Consider the following 16,007-nt stretch of genomic DNA (forward strand, 5'->3'; position numbering starts at 1 on the left):
TGTGATGAAACCCAGTACATGAGAAAAACAATGTGTTCTTCAATAGAAACTTCCTCAGTTTCTTTAGCATTTTTCTCGATAAATTCGTCATAAGACTTAGCGCTCTAGTCGATTTTGATTTCACTTCTTTGGATCGTGTCTTCAAATAAACCCAATGCAAGAGTCTTCCCTAGAGGTTTGAGTCCAGTGATAGCTGCAATGTCCAATAGAGTTGGAGTAACAGGACCACAGGGAAGTTCTAAGGCATGTAGATTTCGATTTCAAAATAGAAAATTATCCATCAACATAGGCATGTCTAACTACATCATATTTGCTAAGTTGGATTAAGTCATAAATGCCTATATTTTTCCAATGTTGGGCTTTTTAGCTTCATGTCTTTTCAACCAAGTAAAATAAGTGGTCATATATGTTGGAGGGGAGGCTCTAAAAATACTACTCTTATCTTTTAGAAGTCAGTTCTTATACTTTCTTTGTGGATGATAGGGTATTCACCATCATGAGTGTGAAACCATTCTTCAATATCTTCCAAATCTACTCGAGGGCGATAAGGACCTACAAAGCAAATAGTTTTGTTGTTTAGAGATGTTGAAAGTAATACCTGAGTTTCCCAGACTCTTCTATACTCTTCTTCTTGCCCAGGAATAAAGATTAAATCAAAACCCCTTTCTCTATGTGTCGTTACCGTTGTAGCCGAAATTTGATTACTTCCCTCAATGTTAATTGAAGCATCTTGTTGCTCTACTAGAGAGTTTTGTTGAGATGAAGACGCCACGGTAATAAATGAAAAGAGTTCTCAACAAAAAAGGGAACAATTGGAAGAACAAGGAAGAAGATGAACAGTAACAATGATTTGGGGATTTGAGGAAAATGAGATTGAAAGTTGAATGAGTAATCAATATTTATAGTCACCTTAAAGATAAAGGGGGGATTATCATTTAAATTTAAATCTTTTATAACTGATTGGCCTAATTCATTGGTAGAGGCAGTTATAGGCTATATAAGCAATCATAATTCACCTTGATTAATATGAAATCCACTCACAATTAAATGTGGGCACCAAGCTATTAAATGTTGTTTTCCATGTTGTGACAGAAAAAATGATTTAACTATCCTTAGAAATCAGCAAGAACAAAAATACTATACTATGTTCTCAAACACTAATGTTTTTTAACACAATTTTTTTTTAGGCCCCTGTTATCTCTGTTATGAAAATTTTCCAAGTTTAGAAACTTAGTTAATTTTCAACAATTATTATTTCAAAGTGAAAATAATGATGATATTTTGAAATAACTATAGATAAATCTTAGAAGTATAAAAGTTTAAAGATTCTCATCAAAAGGTATTATTTTGATAAATATATTTTCGGCAAACTATTATGCACATAAAGGAGAAAAGTGCTCAAACTAAACGATAAAATTCAAATTCAAAATGGAAGTTATAGTAGTTTGACACAAAAAGATCACAAGAACACAATCGAAGGCGTTGGATCTAAGTAGTTAGGAATTTATTGTACATATGTCGAAATTCTATAATTCAACTATTATTAGTAGAAGTCTATAAATAAGACTCTCGAAAGTCATTTTTCATTAAATTGAATCATTGTCACTTAAATCTTCAAACTCCAATTATGTTGCTCACACAAAAATAATTCTCTGTTTGAAGGTTATAGTGTATGTATTCATTCTACTTTCAATAAAATTTGTTTTCATGTATTTCTTTGAACTATTTACTTTTTTCAATCTTCATTTCTTCTCGAAACTTTACTTTTTCCAATTTCCAATCCTTCCTAAAACCTTTACTTTTGTCAATTTCCATTTCTTCTTTAAACTCTATCTTTATCTAATCTACATTGTTTATTATTATTGAAATTACTACCAACATTGTTATTAGAATTATTATTGAAATTACTACACAAACCATTTATGTAAAAACTATTATAATGGATATCACCATCAAAATTATTATCATAAGCCGCACTCCAATGATTGAGGCAACCGATGTGGGACTTGGGTATTTCCCAATACACCCCCTTCACGCCCAGCACTTATTGGGCTTGGTGCGTGAACCACAAATGGTGGGTACTCGTCGCAGCGAAGCGAAGACGAGGTCCCAAGGTCAGAACTTGCTCTGATACCATGTTAGATTTCATCTTAAAACCAATTGGCATTAAGTGAAGTTGTCCAACAGATATATAAGCCGCACTACAAGGATTGAGGCAGCCGATGTGGGACTTGGGTATTTCCCAATATAAGCAACTCTCTTAAGTTGAAAATTATAAATTATTTGTTTGACTAAATATAGATTATATGTCTCACACTTAAATATTTATTTTTTAATAAAATCGCTGGTAAAAATTATTATATTAATAAATATAAACTCTTTTAAAAAACTATTTATATTTTTCACGGTTAACCATTGCACTTTATATTTTTTATTTTGATAATATTATATGGCTAATTATAAACATTAATACAGTAATACTTTTAATACATAAACTACTATACTAATAATAATTATATTTTTATAATATAATTCTTTAGCATTCCCCAGACTTATTTTTTATGACCTTTGTATTCTCATTTTGTATAGGAAAATTTATACAATATACTTAAACCTACAAATTTTTCTTGTACAGTTTTTTAGGTAATTTTATAAGTTTTGTGATTTCCTTATAATTTTTTATATTTTGTTGTATTAAACAACTTAATTTGACTTGTAGATTTTTCACAAAAATATAGCAAACATAAATTCTTTATTTTTTATTTAGTAAGAATTCTATCAATTATTTTTTTATCAAAAAAATAATTAAATTTGACTAATTTTCTTACACTCGTAAATAAAGATGTATCATAAAAAAAACATCTATATAATCACGATTATTGGACCAATCATATATGACATTTTGAAAATTATCATCAACATTTTTATTAAAAATAATTTATTGAAATAAATTTAACAAATTCAAATTTTGTAAATATGAATAAACCGGTTTGTAAAAAAAAAAAAACGCAAACAATGATATAGAAGTCATTAAAAAAGATTAAAAGTGTAATGAATAAACTAGAAAAAATATCACATGTAATTTATATTCTATAAACTTAATTATTAATTTTGGCTACCTCCAAAATATTTGGTCAAGCTCCACCATTGTGTGAAAGGCACACGACCCTTGAAGCTGCGAGTGTTTTATGCTTGAAGTGGTTTGAGCTTGACGAAGATCGTGTCATTATATATATTATCAGAAGGGTAAATAACCCTTAAGGCCATAAGTGCCTTTTGGATAAGTGGCTTGAGCTTGACGTTGATTGATGAAATAATATCTTGAGGGTACACTATGTAGCTTTTGAGTACATAAAAACGAACTAATGTCATGATTCATTACATCATACCAAGCCTGGTAATTAATATGGTGATCATTTGATAATCAACCTTTTACACCTGATATTGATATAGGTGGACAACACTATAGGCCTTAACCACTAAGCCTATCTTGAGAGGCATCTAAGTTTAATATATACTCATGACTAGGTTTTTTTTTTTTGTCGTTAAAAGAAATGCTAATAATAATTTCTTTACTATTATTAATCTAATCTTTATTATTATTATTATTATTTTTATTAAAATCAAAGGGATAAATTAAACTAGTTAGGCCCCAACACACGTACACACATTGAATACAACACAAATATAGTTAATGAATGATACATAAATGGTCAAACTAAGTATAACACAATGAATATTCTCAAAACATATGAAAATGGTTGCATTATAAATTGTCATTGAAGTCTCTAAAAAAAATTGTCATTGAATTGATAGAGCCTCCTATACTATAAACTAACCTTGTCGTAAGGGTTGTTTAGTAAGGATGTTTAAAATTGAATTAAATTATTTGGAGACGGGAAATCAATTAAAAAATTAAAAATTCCTTAAATAAAAAATTGTGAAAACAAAATTTTTAAAAATTACATATTTTTTGTAATTTGGTTTGATTTTTGAATCTTGTTATAAAAATTCAAATCAAACCATATATTATTTTATTGTGATAAGTAGTAATAAGTATGAAATAATTTATTAATTTTCGTTTGATTTGTAATCGAGATGCATATTTTCTTTTGCATTAAATTATTTTAAATAAATAATGTTAAATATCAAGTTATATATAAATTAATATTAAGTTATAAAAATGATTGATAATATCAATTAAATAAAAGTAAAAATAATAATTTTTTACTAAAATATATTAAATAAAATTTTAATTTATTTTTAAAATAACATAACATAATAATTATATATGTTTAATTGATAAATTTTAAATTATAATAATATATTAAAAAATAAAAATCATCAAACCGAATCAAACCACATCATAAAAAAATTATTTTGAATTAAATTTAATATTATATTAAAATCAAACCAAATCAAGTTACATCATGATTTTTTATTTAATTTAAATGTTTTTTTTTGTCTAAAAATAGTTAAACCCACTAAACAGGATTTACATTGTATTGCCCTGTTGGCATATTATATACTCTAATGAAATGAAATTCAACATTTATTTTTATTTTTATTCTCTAAAATCCACAAAATATTGAGTTAATTTGCATCCGTGCGACAGAGGAAGTATAATTTCTTCATTCATTCATAGCTTGACCCTGAAGAACGAAGGGGTCCATCCCAATTCCCAACCCAAACCGCCACCACCCTTTTCCTTCCTCCTCACGCCTCCTCTATTCTTTGTCAACCCAACCAAAACGACCGTCGTTATTTTCCTCTTTCTTTCACCAAATGATGATGGGTTCAACCCCGCCTCGATCATAAGAAACACCAAACTAACAAAGAAGCAGAAGAAGCCAAGAAGGCGATGGTTCATCAAAACGACAACGACAACGACGGCAGCAGCACCGCCACCTTCCTCCATCTCGCGTAGTGATCGACGACGACGACGACGACGACGATCGGCGATTGAATTCTTCTTCCGCGGGGATGATGTCGAACCTGTACGGCGAATACAACCACAAGATCGACTACGTGTTCAAGGTGGTGCTGGTCGGAGACTCCGCCGTGGGGAAGACCCAGCTCCTCGCGCGCTTCGCCAAGAACCAATTCAGCGTCGATTCTAAAGCCACCATTGGCGTCGAGTTTCAGACCAAAACGCTCATCATCGACAAGAAGACCGTCAAGGCCCAAATATGGGACACCGCCGGCCAAGAAAGGTCCTTTTATCCGTCTCGTTTTCATTTTCTTTTTGTTTCAATCTCCTCCTTCTGAGGCAATCCTGTTCGAGACACAGTCGGACAGTAAATGTAGTCACTTTGGGGATTCGAACCAACGTAATCCCCTTTGGTCTTCTCGTTTTCATTTACTTGTTGTTTTGTCATTCTCGTAAATTAAATCAATCCTCTTAATATGATAATAAGTAATTGCCTTAAATACTCGAGACAGAACTTTGCTGCCACAGTGGTTCTACTGGCTCGAATACGATTGTTTCATAATTAGAAAAAAAAAAAAAAAAAAAGAGACATTCGACCTTTGAAACGCACCGTCTATGATTCTCATCCTTCTGTTTTGTTGAAAATTCATTTAGAGATTATTGCATGTAATTTTGGTTGGTGGATTACTGTTTTCGTTTTCCTGTGTTGTTCATTGATTTGGGAACATGTTGGTCATGTGCTTAGGATGATTTAAAGTATTGGAAATGATTTGAGCTTCGTTGGAGATTTGTAGTGCATAGAATATATGAAAACAAATGGGAAGTATTGGAGATAATTTGGGTTGTTTGATGCTCGAATTGAGCAATTGTGGTTATGGTTGTGAATGATGGGACCTATAATGTGGGGATCAAGTGGAAAAGGAAAGTCTGTCTGGTATTCAGTGGCAATTCAGTTAGGATTGTTTGAAATTGGAGGATTTTGTGATCAAGATTTGCATAGTTGTTGTTAAGATTGATGTAATTTGTTTTAATGAATTTAATTAGAATGTATTAATAGGGTATAAAGGTTTTTAATGTTGTCATCCAATATTAAAGTTTGCCTATGGTAAATTTCTTGACTTTTATAATAAGTCATACCTAGGATGATAAATTATGATTGGTTACCTTGACCGTAGATGAAAATTAAACTCATGTTGTTAACCATGTTTTCTGTGAATTTAACTCCTCTAAATTGTTGAATGCACTTTAAAGATATGATTGTGCAGAGTTACGCTGATGATTGTGATAAAAATATATGCATTTACATGACAAATTTGAAAGGTGTGCCCATACACTTTAAAGAAACCAAACTTCTGGATTGTTGAAATAGGTGTTTCTGCATGCAACGTTATTATGAGTAATCTAAATTGATATATATATGTTCTCTGCTTTTGCTTGATTTGCATCTCGGTTACTACCTGACTTGTTTTCCGATTTTATTTTTTAGAGTTTGAGGCTTTTATTTGGTACTCAGCTTCTGAACTCTCTTCTTTCTTCTTCAGGTACAGGGCAGTTACTAGTGCATATTATCGTGGTGCTGTTGGAGCAATGTTAGTTTATGACGTGACTAGACGCCCATCATTTGATAACATGGCAAAGTGGTTAGAGGAACTGCGGGGCCACGCTGACAAAAACATTGTTGTAATGCTAATTGGCAACAAGTGTGATCTTGGAACTCTTAGAGCGGTGCCAACTGAAGATGCCGAGGAGTTTGCGCAAAGAGAGAACCTATTCTTTATGGAGACATCAGCACTCGAGTCCACTAATGTGGAAACTGCCTTTCTGACCATTCTAACTGAGATATACAGACTTGTAAGCAAGAAAACACTGACTGCCAATGATGATGCAGATCCAAGTGGTATTTCAGGACTTCTGAAGGGAACCAAGATAATTGTTCCTAGCCAAGACATTAATGCTGGTGAAAAGAAGGGTGGCTGCTGTTGATATTCCTAGCTTTTGCTTGTGTTCACTCTTCTTTGGAAGCATTTTGCTTCCCTCCCCGGCTCCGGCTACATGTAGCATTTGTAGAGAGGGTAGTTACTTTTCTTGGTCATCCTATTATCAGCAAAATGTAGCCTATATTTATTTACTACTGTGCTTGTTGATTGCAAGCATATAAAGTCTTTCTTCTGTTTTTGGTCCTTTCTAGCTTTAGGATTTCAATTTGTTAATACAAACTCCCGGTTGTGAAGGGATGGTTCAATTCAGATAGAGGAATGGAAACTGTATAACTTACTAGATGCAATTGTTTTTTGCCGGTAGTTAAATTTTTTAGTATTAATGTGATCTTTTGATGTGAGATATTTATTATAGGAATGGGATCGACTTGCACCAAGTCTTGGATACTTGCTTGTTAGTTTTAGAAAGAAAAAATTAACAATGTGAAATTTTCCAAGGTTTGCAGTTACGTTTGATGATTTGATGTTTCGGTTCCCTCTCAATAGCAATGAAATCTAAGCCATTAACTTCCATAGGGCAAAAGGATGTGTAATATCTTTTTTCTTTTCTTTTCATTTTTAAACATCTTCGGTTCTTCAGTGTCACCCGGCAGAGATCTTACAGCGATTAACGCAAGAGGAGATCCAATGAAATTTTCTTCTCACCTTTTTTTTGTTTGTATACCACTTTCATTTCCCGTCAGGTAGCAATATTTCAATATGGTCTTGTATGCGGTTTTCAGGAATTTTTATAAATTGATCTTAAGGATTGAATTTGTGATACCAAAAACACGAACAATATGGATAAGAGATAGATCATAGATGGATGAATGGATAGTGAGAAACATAGATAGACATGTGAAAGGCTAAAAGTCCTTATAAAATAAGAAAAATCCCAATTTTGTATCCGTAATTTTTTTTTCATTTTGTGATTGTAAAATTATAATGTTGAATTTTGGCCAGGAATAAAATTCAGTTAGATGAGCCTACGTGAAATTTTTTTTAAGTTGAAAATTTTCAAATTTTGGACAAAATATAAAAATGAAGTTTATGGTCATTTTTTTAGAAATTTGTGACAATTTTTAATCATTAAATTTAATACCACCACAAATTATTACACATAGGTTCTGGTTTATCGGAACATTACTTGGGATCAAAATATAACACATTTTAATTTACGGAGGAAAAAAAGAAAAAAATTACAAAGATGAAATCCAAACTTTTTTTATTTCACGAGAAGAAAAAATATATTTTAATCAAACTCAAAATATGAAAAATTGACTAGCATCTATACTCAAAAAATGAAAAAAGTAGACCTAAACTACAAGCCCAGTTTGCCTTGACCACACAGGGCCCGTATGTTGGAGATTGAAGTTAGCATCTACTAACACGATGGATTCTACGGTGCACAAGACGCACAGGTCTTGCACCGTGTGTGAATGAATACAGATCGTTACATATTTATGCCAAAATTGTGTAGCCATGATTTCAATACGTGTTCTTGTATCCAGCACTATATTTCAATTAAGTGATATATGAAGTGTTTTTTAATTTTTTTTAATGAACTTATATTTTTTAACTCAATTTTTTTTCTTTTTTTAAGAGAAATTATAATTTAATTAAATAAATTCATATTAATCAAAATTATCTTTAATATTTAAATAATTTGCTAATAATTTTGGATTAAAACAAAAACAAAATAATTTTTTTTATAATTTTTATTCTTTTATCATTTTTTTTGTTTATAACCACATGTTTTAATTAGAAATTAAAATAAACAATGAAATAATTATCGGTGTAATGCAAGTAAAAGAGTCTGATAAAGAATAACACGGTAGAAACCAAAAAAAATTGTAAGGTTAACTTAAAACTAGAGGGATAAGAAAGAAGGATAAAGATAGTGGGTTCAAATTTTTCACTAACAAAAACTAACAACCTTAGGATCAATTTATAACAAACTTAGCTTTTAAATAAAAAGTAATTATTGGTGCTTATGTTTCAATAACCTCTTTCCAAAAAAAGAAAGTTTCAATGACTATGTTAACCACTTTTCTACTATCTTAGTGTTTTGATGTAGAAGTGTGGCACAATCATGGGCTAAAAAGGGATCAATATGGGAAAGAGGGTGGCTAGAATGGAAATCTAACATCCCAAGAGATCCATATAGAGTTCAAAATGAAAAAATCTTAAAAAATGTATCCTTCCATAATTAGTTATGATATATATATATATATAGGATGTTTCATATGAGAATAATCATCTTATATGATAATAAAAAAAATTAGTCTTAATTGCTAGATTAAAATGAAAGCTCAAGACTAAAACATTCTAAATTCAAGGCTAAATTTGTCCACTTTTTTTAATTTTCTTTGTTCCATGCTTGAACTCTTTGGTTTTTTTTAACCACTAGTTGTTTAGGTTAGTTGAAATCCACTAGTCTAGAAATTTTTATTTTGTTAAGTTTGCATTCAGAATATACAAATAAAATAAATAATGAATAATGAAAAAAACAAAATAAATATAAGAAAAAGCTAAAGCTACAAGACAAATAGCATGTTTCATGCTGTCTTGTGGGTGCACCAGAAAACTAAAGCCTAAATTACAAACTTCAACCTTTGTTGTGCTTGCCTTTGCACTGTCTCAACACAAAAAAAGAAGAACAGATGATGACAACACGATATATTCGTTGGAGTCTTTGGCAATTCTAATCTTCATTCATGTGTATCCTCCCTGACAAAATCAAATAAACCAAGAAAATGAAACAAAATAAACCAAAAAAAGGAAGCCTAGTTTTTGAGTACTAGAAAATTTTGAATTTCATTAACAATAGAGGAGGTTCAAACAATAGAGGAGGAGTCTTTGGCAATTCTAATCTTCATTCATGTGTATCCTCCCTGACAAAATCAAATAAACCAAGGAAATGAAACAAAATAAACCAAAAAAAGGAAGCTTGGTTTCTTAGTACTAGAAAATTTTGAATTTCATTAACAATAGAGGAGGTTCAAAAGAGTTTCATCCTATTTTTGCCAAATAGCATAATACTAGTTAGAATGTTTAGTTGAGCGAATATGAAAAAGAAGAAGAAAGAAAACATAATAAGCATACATTTAGACTACCCACATGTCTCAAACCTTTTCCATGACTCATTGGTCTGGAGCCTTTCAATAAGTCAACATCACATACCATGATCCACATATAATTAAAGCAAGATACCTTAAACAAAACAATCCAGAACCCAAATCACCACCAAATAGAGTCCCAATTACTTTAGTCGTGACACCTTTGTTTTCAATCTGCTTCAGCGAATAACTCTCACATCACCATATAAGTAATCAAAGCCTCCAACCCCTCCTCCCTAACCACACCAAACACCGGCATCATGTTAGGAACACAATAACAACCTTGGATTTTGACGACAAAGGTACCTCTAGAAGAAAGAAGAAGAGGTTAAAGGAAAGGATATTTTTCTTGCTTCCCATTCATAGGTCATGCTACAACCATATATAACTGCTGGAATAGCTACAGGACAAAATAAGAAAACAGAAATACAATGCCAACAGCGCTATTTGAAAACCACAAGGCTTATTCATATTAACAGAATTTTTCTAACAACAAAATTTTTCTACAAAACACTATCATATTAACAAAATTTTTCTAACAAATTTGGTGTGCTGACAGAGCTTATTCATAATCCTCCAAGTATTTGGGCAGATTGCTTTTTCCTTTTGGGCCCCATGGTCCCTTAACTATCATTCCCTGGTCCATCAAAAACACCTTGTCCTCAAGGTGATACGAGTCCTTCAAGTGAGCATTCATTGTGCCACCCAGGTCCTCCAAGATCCCAAGGGCTGTCATAGTTAGGCTTGTAACGACTCGCCTCGTCGCTACAATATCACTAACTCTAAAATGAGACATTTCGATTTTTTAAGTGAAAAACTTCGTTAACTTGATTACAAAAATGAGGTGAATTTTTTTTCGCAATATACATTCACCAAACAATGCACAAATACTTAAATAAATACATATATATCTTAAACCATTATACATACCCAAATAAAAAAGAATCATGGAACCAACTACGGAGGAGTTGATAACAAAATACAACTCTCTCCCAAAATAATCCCAATTCCATCATGCCGGCTTGACGGCTCCAACAAAAGAATCTCCCTCCACATCACCTACTATTATTCATCTGCTCCCACGAATGAAGGTTCACGATCATAACAGGTACCAACCACACGGTACAAAATTGCAAGGGTGAGTTTATTATATAAAAAGAAATCAACAAGCATCAAATCACAATAATTAGCAAGAAATCAATAACAATGACCATAATCATTCTCAATAATCCATCAGTTCAACATACACTTACCAAGCTAGTCATCAACTTTTACACAATTCAAGTCAATCATGCTCAGAATGATGCATGCACTTGACTCAACTCTCAAATGCAATATGGTACCATTCGTCAAGAAATAGCCTAAGCGTGTCCACGCAAAACTCTCACTTAGAAAAACTAGGTAGCAAGTGTCGATGTCACATTATTGTGCACAGGCAACTCCCCCCCCCCCCCCCGATGGTGATCAGCCTGAGTTATAAGGGAGTTCCAAACCAAGTGACATGCCCCTAAGTACAAGTATTTTCCTTTATGAAAAACTATAAGTACTTACTCACAAATTTTATACTATTTCCATGATATGAAGTATGAACATGGACACCATCAATGCACTAACTGTGGATAATTAAAGATTCTAAGCCGTCGCCCACCAGAGATGCTTAAAAATCTTTAACCATTCTATTTCCCCCACTAAGGATATCCATCATAGTCACTGCACCTCTATGTACATACACAATATACATCATCACCACACACTACTATAAAAAGTGTTTTCTACATTGGCGATACGACGATGGTTCTCCAAGAACCATTATAGTATATTAGGCGATGGCAAATGCATAAATATGAGGTTTCTCAACGACGTCGGTTTCATGAAAACCGCCTTAGAATGATTTTTATTCTAAGTCAGTTTTCTAAAAACTATATTAGAAATAAGTGCCTTTTATATATTGCTTCTCACTCTCTCTCTATCTCTCACTCTCATTCGATTAAGGCTATGTCCACCTCTGCTAGTGGCTCGACGACACCTTCTTCTCCTCTGACCCCCACGTCCCCACCTGGTAGTCCTTGCCATCATTTACCTCTCCAGCATCCACTCCGTGGAGCCACCATCCCTCGCGGGGTTCGAAGCCCTTCCGCAAACCCCAAAGCGTAGCCCTAACCCTCAGCATGCCACATTTTAATCTTTTCTCCTTCCAATTCTCTTAATTGGGTTACAAATTGAAGGTGCAACGATGATTGATTGATGGGAGCCCTTCATTGAATCTCTAAGGAACCCTATACTCCAAATTAGTAAATCTCTATTTGCAAAATCTCCTGCCTAATTTCTTTGCTAGAATTTAAGGGCAGGGTTACTTTGTCCTCAACCCTACTCACTACTTTGTCCAAGAGGTTATTGGCATTGATGAGATCAATCTCTATCGCTCTTGGGTTCGGGTACCGTACCATACTACTCTCTCTTTCTTCTTTTATTCGATTCATTCCATTGATTTCCTTCCTCCAGGCTTCCTCCACCAGGAGTCCTCCGGAGAGGAACACCAGGCTGGAGAACATGTACTAGCGGATTCGGAACCTCGCTCACCAAAAGAAGCAGGTTTTGTTTCTCTTAATTCTCTGAATTATGGATTATGCTTCTTCTTTTTCATTGCTGATTAGTCATGATGGAGTAGCTAGAGAGTGAGACTGCGCTGAGAGTCAACAAGCATCATTTGGAGCGCGAGTAGGGGCATAGGGAAGCCACTGCAGATATGTCGAACGACTTGTCGAAAGGAGAGAAAAGCAATCTGGTGAGTGACTTGTCGACTCACGGTGGCGTCGGCGACTGCAACCGAGCCAAGTTGCCCAGAATCAGTTCTGCTGATGCCATGGAGACTTGGGCCAACAGTCAGAAAGGGAAGAAGCTCTACATTGTGCTCATCAGGTACGTCTATCCTTCACCTCATTCTTAGTTCAACCAATCCCTTATATGATGATTAGATTAATAATTTAATATGGTATATTTGTAGTTAGTCTTCTTGTTTATTGATTTTATTGTGCTATTCTTGATTTTAACAAAGAGTGTGTATGTATCTATAGAATTCATAGCCTAATACGAGGCGAGCATATGGAGCTGGGACGTGATTCTGACACGGGTGGTCAAGTAATACTTTTCATCTTATCTTGTTTGTTGTTAAGATTGATTCTCTTAGGTCTTGTTTACTTTCAGAATTCATTCTCTGTTTTCACCTCTAATTACAAAATGGACACATTGTTTTCAAAGAATTGTACAAAAATAAATTGAAAACAATGTAACAATTTTGTAATTAAAAGTAAATAATAGAAAATGAAAAATAGGAAAAAAAATAGAAGCAAACATACCCCTTGGCTTTTTACTTATGCCAATATGTTGGAAACTAATCTTTCTACCTGTATGTATGTGTATTTCTGCTGAACAGGTTAAGTACGTTGTGGAACTTGCAAGGGCATTGGGATCAATGCCAGGAGTTTATCGGGTTGATTTGCTAAATAGACAAGTGTCGACGCCAGATGTAGATTGGAGTTATGGGGAGCCGACATAAATGTTTTCTCCAAGAGACACAGATGATTATGGAGATGACACTGGAGAGAGCAGTGATTCTTATATCATTCGTATTCCCTTTGGTCCAAGAGATAAATATATTCCGAAAGAACTTCTCTAGCCTTACATTCCTGAATTTGTTGATGGAGCGCTTAACCACATTATATAGATGTCCAAGTCTCTTGGGGAATAGATTGGCGGTGGGCATGCTGTCTGGCCTATTGCCATCCAAGGACATTATGCAGATGTAGGTGACTTTGCTGCTCTTCTGTCTGGCGCATCAAACGTTCCAATGCTTTTTACTAGCCACTCACTTGGCCAAGATAAGTTGGAACAACTTTTAAAGCAAGGTCAACTATCAAAGGATGAAATAAACACAACTTACAAGATTATGCATAGGATTGAAGCTGAGGAATTGGCCCTTAATGGTTCTGAAATAGTCTTCACAAGCACTATACAGGAAATAGAAGGACAATGGCGCTTGTATGATGGTTTTGATCCTGTATCAGAGCATAAACTACAAGCAAGGATCAGGCGTAATATGAGCTGCTATGGGAGATTCATGCCTCGCATGGCGGTAAGTACTGGATCAAAATTAAACTTTCAAGCTACATCTTAATGACCTTTCTTGTGGACCATGATTTTGAATTATAGATTTCAAGTGGCTAGAGTTAAAATTTCAAGTTTATATACCTTTCTATTGAGATATAGTAAGTTTATTTTTCTATCTTGGTGACTGATTTGAGCCATTTTGTATAACCTGACTCTTAAAGCAAAATGTCTTTCTACTTGCTTAATTTGTATTAGATAGGGTCATATATGAACACTTTTTCTATTTTTCTTGTCATTGGATTTCTTATTTAAGTTTGGGATGGGGGGACGAAGTATTGTTTTCCATCTTTCTACTAGTATGGCATATTAGTCTGTCCAGGAAAAAAATACTTTTGTTTTTTGTGTATGGCAACAAACTTGGATATTTGAGTATCTTGCCTTCTTGTGAATGCATTGTTTTAGAAGACTATAGGCATACCTTTTAGTTGCATAGTACCTAACTACCTCTTGATATTTGATAACAACAATTATTGTGGAGTCCTGCTCCTGATGCTAGATTTTAGTTTTTAAGTAATTTTTTATTGCAAGTGGTATGTCATGGTCAAAGAGCATCTCTAAGGACACACATAGGGGTGAGGCTACAGAAAAATCCGATTAGAATCCAAATGATGGTAAATTTCCTCTATTAAGGAGAAGAAAACATTTATTTGTCATTGCTATGGATTGTGATACCACTTCAAGCCTTCTTGAAACTATTAAAGCCATCTTTGAGTCTGCTGGAAAGGATAGGGCAGAGGGCACTGTAGGTTTCATATTTTCAACATCATTAACAATATCAGATATACAATCATTTCTAATCTCAGGAGGCTTGAGTCCCATTTCTAATCTCAGTAGGTCCTGACTACATAAAAAAATTACTCTTTTATCATTTAATTTGTGAATTTAGATAGCTTTGGAATTTAAACTAGCATCTAGAAATGATTGTTCTCCTAGAGAAAAAGTCATGATGGCTTTGAGAATTATGGATGTAGTTAGAAAATATATATGCAAAATCAAGCTGAGTTTGAGCTTAAACTTATGGTCAATAAATTCTTTTTTGCTCTTTGGTCCTAGGCACTGGATATACTTTTGCTAACAAACCTATCTTCTTTTAGTTCTTCCAATTTTTTTCTTAAAGAAATGTATGATCTTAACTTATGATGTTCTCAATGACTTCTGATATTTATCCCCCTACCTATCTTGTTGTTCAAAACTTTGTAGCAATTGGATTTATGAGGAAATTTTCATAAGATGGTCTAACTATTTGTAAGTATTTGGATGGTTTGATCCCTATTCAAATTAAACCATCTTTGAAGTTTTGCAATATTAAAATATTTTACTTAGAATAGTTATCCATAAGTTGCCATTCTCAAACAGATCATGATGCCTAAAGGCAACATAATGTTGAATTGGTCAAGATGCAAGAGCAAACTTTTTTCAGAAAGGAGCAGGCAAGACAGGCGACTGGGGAACAAATTCAATCTTAGTAGCATCAAACTAAGAGGCCGAGCCCATGAAGCAAAATTGACTGAGGATCATAACAGGAGAATGCTTATAGAATGAATGCAAGGTGAAGGGGATAAATGGCTTGGTGCAATTAACACAACTTTTAGTCATATTGAAGGTATGCAACTGATAAGTGCATTTGTTTTCTTTAGAATATACTTTTTGCTTTATATGAGGATCATATTGTGGATTTTGATTGTCTTGTGATACCTACTCATATTTATGGATAAGTTTCTATGCACTTTCACTTTCATTATGTCAATATTTGTTTTCCTTTTTGTAAATGTGATTAATATTGATATGGATATACCAAAATTTGGATGGTAAGTT

At 33.3% G+C, this 16,007-nt stretch overlaps 1 protein-coding gene and 1 pseudogene across 1 annotated transcript; both read left to right on the forward strand.

The window, feature by feature from the left end:
* The first annotated feature begins 4,610 nt into the window (after positions 1-4,610).
* Positions 4,611-7,371, forward strand: LOC114392368 (ras-related protein RABA4d-like). Its single transcript, XM_028353487.1, has 2 exons — positions 4,611-5,213; positions 6,472-7,371. The coding sequence occupies exons 1-2, from the start codon at positions 4,984-4,986 to the stop codon at positions 6,911-6,913; spliced, it is 672 nt and encodes a 223-aa protein (XP_028209288.1). The 5' UTR covers positions 4,611-4,983; the 3' UTR covers positions 6,914-7,371.
* A 5,400-nt stretch (positions 7,372-12,771) lies between these two features.
* Positions 12,772-14,221, forward strand: LOC114374902 (annotated as a pseudogene).
* Positions 14,222-16,007: the final 1,786 nt, after the last annotated feature.

Source organism: Glycine soja, chromosome 2 (assembly GCF_004193775.1).
Source record: "Glycine soja cultivar W05 chromosome 2, ASM419377v2, whole genome shotgun sequence".
NCBI lineage: Eukaryota > Viridiplantae > Streptophyta > Magnoliopsida > Fabales > Fabaceae > Glycine > Glycine soja.

Coding starts and splice junctions, on each gene's coding strand:
- LOC114392368 (XM_028353487.1), top strand. CDS start 4,984: ATGATGTCGAACCTGTACGGCGAATACAACCACAAGATCGACTACGTG. Junction 5,214..6,471: donor GACACCGCCGGCCAAGAAAG/GTCCTTTTATCC, acceptor TTTCTTCTTCAG/GTACAGGGCAGTTACTAGTG.